The sequence below is a fragment of the Aythya fuligula genome, chromosome 13, assembly GCF_009819795.1.
Source record: "Aythya fuligula isolate bAytFul2 chromosome 13, bAytFul2.pri, whole genome shotgun sequence".
Lineage (NCBI taxonomy): Eukaryota > Metazoa > Chordata > Aves > Anseriformes > Anatidae > Aythya > Aythya fuligula.
The window spans coordinates 133,586-141,074 of record NC_045571.1 but is presented as its reverse complement, the minus strand read 5'-3'; the positions used below and the strand labels follow the sequence as shown (position 1 = coordinate 141,074).

The 7,489-nt window shown below is 42.3% G+C and overlaps 1 protein-coding gene across 1 annotated transcript; it reads right to left on the bottom strand.

The window, feature by feature from the left end:
• Window positions 1-2,168: 2,168 nt before the first annotated feature.
• ZBTB33 (zinc finger and BTB domain containing 33) lies at window positions 2,169-6,036 on the bottom strand. Its single transcript, XM_032196412.1, has 2 exons — window positions 5,954-6,036; window positions 2,169-4,724 (listed from the first exon to the last, which is right to left on the bottom strand). Exon 2 carries the CDS (start codon window positions 4,720-4,722, stop codon window positions 2,683-2,685), a length of 2,040 nt encoding a protein of 679 aa, XP_032052303.1. The 5' UTR covers window positions 4,723-4,724; window positions 5,954-6,036; the 3' UTR covers window positions 2,169-2,682.
• Window positions 6,037-7,489: the final 1,453 nt, after the last annotated feature.

Here is a 7,489-nt window from a genome sequence, read left to right as displayed (position 1 = left end):
AAAGGAAAAACAAATAAAACCTCAAATAAAAATAACAAAAACAACCTCTAGGGAGGGTTCCTGCTATTGTCATAGACCTGGAGAAGAATGGTACAAACTATTAGCCATCAACCACGTCAGATTGCAGAAGCTGATTTGTGATTGAAATGAAACATGCTACACATCTCTGGAATTAAACTTTTTATTTTTTGCCATAGAAAGCTCTAAGAACTAATACCAAGTATTGATTAATGAAAAGTGGAACACAACTTTAAAAAGTATGTTAAAGAAAGACTATACAAGTATATACAGATCTGGCAAAAATTATTGATTTTTCACATGGAACAGTTCATAGGTAACAGGTGTAGAACTCAATGTTCAATGTATATAGTTGTCAGCTTCTGCATCTTTTTCTAAGCTGCATGCCTTAACAGTACAAAATAAATAAGCAGGTGATTTTTTTGTTTTTTATTTTATTCATATACTGGAATGCTATGGGATGAATCTCCAAAGAAACCATACAGCGAGAATGTAACCACCATCATTACATTTTGCAGCAGATCCGTTAATGTTTTTATACGTGTATAAATGACTGTGAGGTTTTCTAGCACTCTGTTGAAATTGTTAATTTTTATCTAAATGCTTTTTCAGATTCCAACTTTTTCACTCATTACCCCAAAGCCAATTTCTTAATATTTACATAAGGTTTTTCATTAAGTTAAAGTGGAAGCTAAATGTTTAAAAACAAATGAACAAATATAAGTGCAATAGCCAGAAATCTAAATATAAAAGCTCATGGCCCCATAAAGTTTAAAGAGGAAGGATCTAACATGTTTCCAAATGAATAAATATTGGAAGTAAAATTAAAAAACGCTCTACGTGACCTCTGGACTTTGGATATCAAAAATCACTTCCAAGGAAAACTGAAGACCCTGAGACACATGCAAGCACGAGTCTTCTAGCAAAAATACAGTTACAAAGCCCTAATTTTCCAGTTTTCCTCCAAAGAGAGATCTTCAGTAGGCACAGTTTAATTTAAGGTTTAAATATATCAGCAGCAAATATTGATAGCCATTATTTTTTGTTATCACTGAACGCACACTTTTCAGTGTATCCTTAATTCTCTGTGTGTCATGTCAACAACAAAATGATCACATTTTTATGACCAAAAGTTCATGAAATTTCTACACAGCATGCAGCCAGCTACGTCAAGCAATCAATACTTACTCCTTGTGAGGATTACATGTGGCTGCTGCAATACCATCTCAGACTACATCCAACCTGTAACATTTGAAAGCATATCCTGTTATACTCAAAGGCGTTCGCAACATGATCTGGGAAATAACCACGTATATAATTTTTGGCCTACAAAACAGAAGCGTTGAGTATTACACAAAAAACGTAAACATTCTCTTTCTCCCATCGTTACGCATTTCTGGTACCCTTTTTTATAGCTCCAGTTGTATTTGAACCATTTACCAGTTAAATATCTTTCTGTCAGGAATACCGGATGCCTAAAATCTTTGAAGGTCGTAGGACCAAAACGCTTCTCTGAAACAGGAGAAGAAAAACTTTTAGCTGTAATTTAAGCAATGAAAGTTTACAATAACTAACTAGCACTATGCAAAACAACCTTGCTCAGTCAGTCATCACTAGAATTTCTGTGCAGTTTTCATATTACCATTTACAGAAATTCAAGAAGTCACTAAATCTGATGTGCTAAACTACAGTAAACAGTTGTTTTTCTCAGATCTACTGTTTCCCGTTCAGGTTGGACTTCTTGGATCATCTCCTAGGAGTCATAAAATGTACCAAGTGCAAGGAGAAAAAAAGGGGCAATATAACAAACCTGAAACTGAAAACAGATAACAACTAGGCAGCTGTAGAGGAATTATACTGTGGACTATGAGGGATGAGGGGTATTTTTTGATTGTTGGTTCATCATTATTACATGGTTACACTAATTCTGTAAGTGGGAAAAAAAAATTTTTAATTTAAAATTTTTTTTAATTTTAAAATTAAAAATCTAGCCAAATAGACATACAAGATCCTCTGCAGTTTCAGTGCTAAGCTGACGCAGCACTTGGGTTATTTCTCAGTTTTAAGAAGCCTTCAGATAGCAAAAAAAAAACAAAAACAAAACAAAACAAACAAACAAAAAAAAAACTGGACCCTTGCAGTTATGCATTGCTCAGAAAAACAAAATGAGTTGTGGGATTATTTTTTTAAATGGTTCCACATTCAAGAGACTATGATGAATATTTTTACTGTTTTCTTGGTTAATGTTTAAACACAGTTCAGCATTGAAGTTCTACCATGAAAGAAAGGGTTTACATAAGAAGTGTGGGTATAGGAAATACATCGATTACTTTAGAAATTACTTTAGATCTCTAGTTCTTTAGAATAAACTGTACCTTTTTCAAGCTACGAATCCCCACGGTTTGATCAAAATTAACATACTAGCAAACACTGCTAGCTCCTTGAAAATGTCTTAATCTGTATTCAAGTAAACTTTCCAATGAATTGCTTCCACAAATTGCTTGCAGCTACTAATGATCCATCTAAGTACTACCATTTGGTGACTTGGTAGAACAAGTTAACTTGTTTTCACTTTAACAATTTGTTCTGCAATTATTTTAACAGTTCATTTAAAACAGCTGCAGTGTTTCTGCACTGAAGCCCTTTTCCAGCATTTCATGCATTTCAGTAAGATTCTGGTATTACAAACTCAAATTCAGTGCTACCCTCTGATTGATTTTGTTTAAAAATTGCTTCGTTTCCCTGTGGAATGAAAATATCATCCCAGGTCATTTGTTTGGCTGGAGGATTCGATGTTGTTCCTTCGGTGCCCTCCTTTCCTGTGTCAACACGATAAACAATTCCATTCTCATTTAATACCGGTATGCTGTTTGAACGATCAGTAATGTACGCATACTGTCTGATCTGCAAAGACCTGCAAGGATGCAATCGGTAAAGCTTGGTGTCTCCAGAAGGGTCTTGGCTATGAACTGATCTTATGTGCGAGGCCATGATTTGGTAGTTGATGAAAGACTTGCCACATGTCAAGCACTGGTACCTCCGCTCGCCAGTGTGGTGGATTTCATGCTTCGTACGGTATTCAGCGAGAGGGAAAACCTTGTCACAGTATCGGCATGGATACTTCTTCTCCCAGGAATGAACGTTAAAATGTCTCCGTAAACTCGTCAGACACACATACGATCTCTTACATACAATGCAGATGTAGTAGACCCTTCCGTCCACTATCAGCTCGTAGTGGTCATCATGCTTAACTTTCATGCGTTTCCTGCCTGGAGAATCATCACCAGATGTTTTGGGTGTTTCATCACGCTTGGCTTCTCCTTCCTCGGGATCATCCTTTACAGGAATGACTATGTCATAGGTGTCCTCACCAATGTTTGCATAGACCTTACAGCCTGTGGATAAGCCTTCTATTTCAGTGGCTGTATCTAACGTTATGATTTTCTGCCCTTCCGCCACATGTTTTGGTGCAATGCCTGCACTGAATTCTCTATTGTTTCCAGTAAGGACATCTGAGATTTTTATTTTAAATTCTCCAGGCTTAGAAGATGGCTCTTGTGAAAACGTAACAACCTGTTTTTTCTGTACACCTGATCCTTCAGAGGCTGCAGTCTTGGATGCAGCAGGCTGCTGAACCAAAGAGCTACTGCTGACTGAACCAGGACTAGAGGAGCTAATGACATCGTCGTCATCTTCAACCATCTCTTCTACATCATCAACAGCAGTCGTTTCCATTTCAGCTGAGGAACTGTTGTTAGATGGCTTCTGGTTCTCCTCAACCAAATTAATCGTAGGGGTCACATGTGTTTGATTTGAGGAGCTAACAGTGGGTGATGCATTCACTGGAGGCCGATTTAGCAAAATAATCTCAGGTGTCAAATGCTGTGGTGTTGCAGAGACAAGGGATTCCGCACTTGATTGTATTTGTTTTGCATTCAGCTGGTTAGCAGAGGAAGAGAGTTTTTGAGTTGCTGTGGGGCTAGTCAATAGTGGGGAGCCACCACTGCCACATGATTTTTGGTCAGACACTCCAGCTGCATTTGAGCAAGGTTGGTTGTGGGTTGCAGCACTAGTATCTTTAGTACATTCTTTTGGGGGAACGAGCTCAGAGCAAAAAATGACATCATCATCATCATCTGAGTCGCTCACTGTTATTTTTGCAGTCTCATATGATATTCCATGCAGGGAAAACGATTCAGTTATAACCGGCATCCCCCCCAGTACATCCCCACTCTCTTGCCTGATTGCAGGTACTTGTGTTTCAGCATCCTTTTGAGTGGGGCTAGAAGTTGAAGTTTCTGAAGCAGCATCTTTCACCTCGTTTGACGAGCTTTTTCCTTCAGAAGGAGGTATGCACAGATCGGCTATGAATTTAACACCCAACAGTTGCCCTGATTTAATCAATTCGTCAAGTAAGTCAGATCGGACAGAGATTATTTTGGAACTATACATATAGTTAAGTATTTCTGCAAAGATTTCGGCTCTTACAAAGCTCAGTTCAACTACTTGCCCTGCCACTGAGAAAAGCTGGTGAAAGTATGTGCTTGAGGCAGAAAGAATGTTTCTGTGAGCTCGAAATTTCCGGTCCTCCACGATGACAGTAACATCACAAAAAAGTCCATGGCCACGTTGTTCATTCAAAGACTGAAGGAGCGCGTTAGAATACTGCGTGTCTGTTGCAGAGATCAGTTTTTCCCCCTCCATTCCTACAAAGAGAAAGCAAGAGGTATCAAATAAGCAAAACCACGGATTTCTGGCTTTGTGTGACGGTGTCACACATTTACAGTTTAATAATTTTGAAAATTACAGTTTAATAATTTTGAAAAAACAAATCTCGGCATGCATAAGCTTAGTGAAGGGCCTAGAGGGGAAGACATATGAGGAGCAGCTGAGGGCACTGGGTCTGTTCAGCCTGGAGAAGAGGAGGCTGAGGGGGGACCTCATCGTGGTCTACAACTTCCTCACGAGGGGTAGTGGAGAGGCAGGTGACCTATTCTCTGTAAACACCAGTGATAGGACCCGCAGGAACGGTGTTAAGCTGAGGCAGGGGAAGTTTAGACTGGACATCTGGAAGAGGTTCTTCACCGAGAGGAACAGGTTCCCCAGGGAAGCAGTCACTGCACCAAGCCTGTCTGAATTTATGCAGCGATTGGACTGTGCACTTAGGCACATGGTCTACATGTAAAATTTTGGGTAGACCTGTGCAGTGCCAGGAGTTGGACTTGATCCTTATGGTCCCTTCCAACTCAGGATATTCTATGATTATATGATAAGCTTAATGCTACAGCACTCTGCAAAATTTTTATTTATTTTTTTTAATCTGTCCCTTTTCCTCCCATGCAAGGTATGTGCAGAACTGAATACACCCTCTGTTCTCATCTCCTAGAGAGTAAAAAAAAAAGAAATGATGGTCTAAGTCAATAGCAAATAGGGTAAGTTTGAAAACCAGGATGCTGTATGACGGTTTCTCAAAGGGTCTGAGCGTTAACAGAGGTTTGTTTTCCGTTGTGGAATATTTCCACAAGTATTTAGGAGAGGCTCGGCAGCGCGTTCATTTTAGGGGCCGGCCACCAGGACCTGTGCACGCCTGCCCCAGCGCCGCTGGAAACGCTGCGGGTACCTCCCTTCTCTGCCCAGGAAGAGAAACAGCCCCGCTCCCCGGGCATCCGCAGGGCCGTTCCGGGGCGGCGAGGCAGCAAAAGGGGGAGCGCGGCGCTCCGGGGGGGTCGGGCAGCCCGCGGGAGAAGCTCCCCGGCCGCGGCTGTTAGCGGAGCCAGCGCCCGGAGGCCCCCAGGGGCGGCGGGCCGCGCTGACAGGCGGCGGGCCCGAGCCCAGGCCCGCAGCTCCGGAGCGGCCTGGCCCTGTACGGGGTAGCGGCGGCGGGAAGCAGGGGGCGGCGGGGTACGGGGACGGGGGTGGCGAGGATCCACGTTACCTGCGCTCCGGCCGCCCTTTCCCTCAAGAACGGCCGCCGGCCGCCGCCGCTCCTCGGGCTCGGGCTCGGCTCCGCTCGTGCGCCTCCCCCGCCGCGCCGCCGCCAGGGGGCGCTGCGCCGCGCTGCCCTCCCCCGCCGGCCGCAGCGCTCCGCCCGAGCGCCCTCGGCGCCCTTCGGTTCCAACCCGAGCGGCTTCGGCAGTTTCCGACTTCCCGCCCCGGGAAGCACCGCGCTCCACCGCCCTTGTGTGGGGCTGACCGACCTGACCCGGCATGGCCGCGGGGCTGACGTAGTCGGGAGGAGAAGCGGCTTCTCCAACGGAGCCTTCGGGTCTGAAAGTCTGCAGAGGCAGTTCCTGATTATTTCTGGGCTTGTCCTGAGAGTTCAGTGAAGAACAGAAAAGAGTAATCGGGAAAGATTGGCTTTCTGCCTCATAAAACCGTTCAGCTGGGTTCTCTCCTGATACAGGCTCTCAGTCGTTTTTATACGGGAGGTCACATCAAATGAAAATTGTGCTATGACTGTTTCAAGTCTTAACATACAATCCACTGTGCTTTTCTCTCCTCCAAAAACATCCAGTGGTTCAAATTAAGCTATCTCTTAGCCTTTTATCCCTCAGTTTTAGGGATTATTCTTCATCTCATTGTCAATTCCCTTTCTAAACACTAACAGGAAAATTCAGATGAGCACAGAGTTGGAAGAAGCCCTGCTTCTGAAGCATCATCAGCTTTGAACAGCCAGGTTTTGAACCGCTTACTCTTAGGCACTGTCTCATGTAAAACATGATGGGCTAGCTGTGTGAGTCTCACCATCTGGACTTTCCTAGCTTTGCTGAAACTTTTCACTGTGGCAGCTTCTTAGGTCAGATATAAAATCTGAACTCGTCTCTCTGTGGGCAAGGCAGAGCTAATGCTTGAAACATGTTTAAATTTTAAAAGCTGGCCAGCTCAAAAAAATTTACTGAAGCTGCCTCTCATTGCTCCTGCACTTCAATGCAGAATTTCAATGCCTTTTTTTTTTTTTTTTTGACACACACCTCTTAGAGTTTTGTTTTTCTGCCTTTTTTATTTTTAGATTAGCCTAGAATGTGTAACATTACACATTGTGTAACATACATTGTGTAAATGTATGTGATTTACTTTGTGTAAAAATTTATGTAGCGACAAATTAAATGAACCATTTTTTGTAAGATATTGACAAGAAAGACATCTAGAACATTTAATTAAATGTGTTGTTCTTAGAACTGGAAATACAAGTGAGAGAAACAATGCCAACCAATTTATTTTAATGCCTACCAGTGATCCAGAGAAACTCTGGGATGGAGACTCTGAAAATTACAAGTACAAATTGCAAAAAGTGATGTCTAAGGTTTTTTGTTTGTTTGTTTGTTTGTTTGTTTTTTGTTTGTTTTTTTGGGGTGGGGAGAAAACAAGAAAATACACAACCCAGCAACAAGTTTTCAGTTAAGCCCTTCAAAGAGCTCTCTTCTTTTTTAAAAAGGCAGCTTGCGGAAACAAAAAATTGTTTTAAAGACAA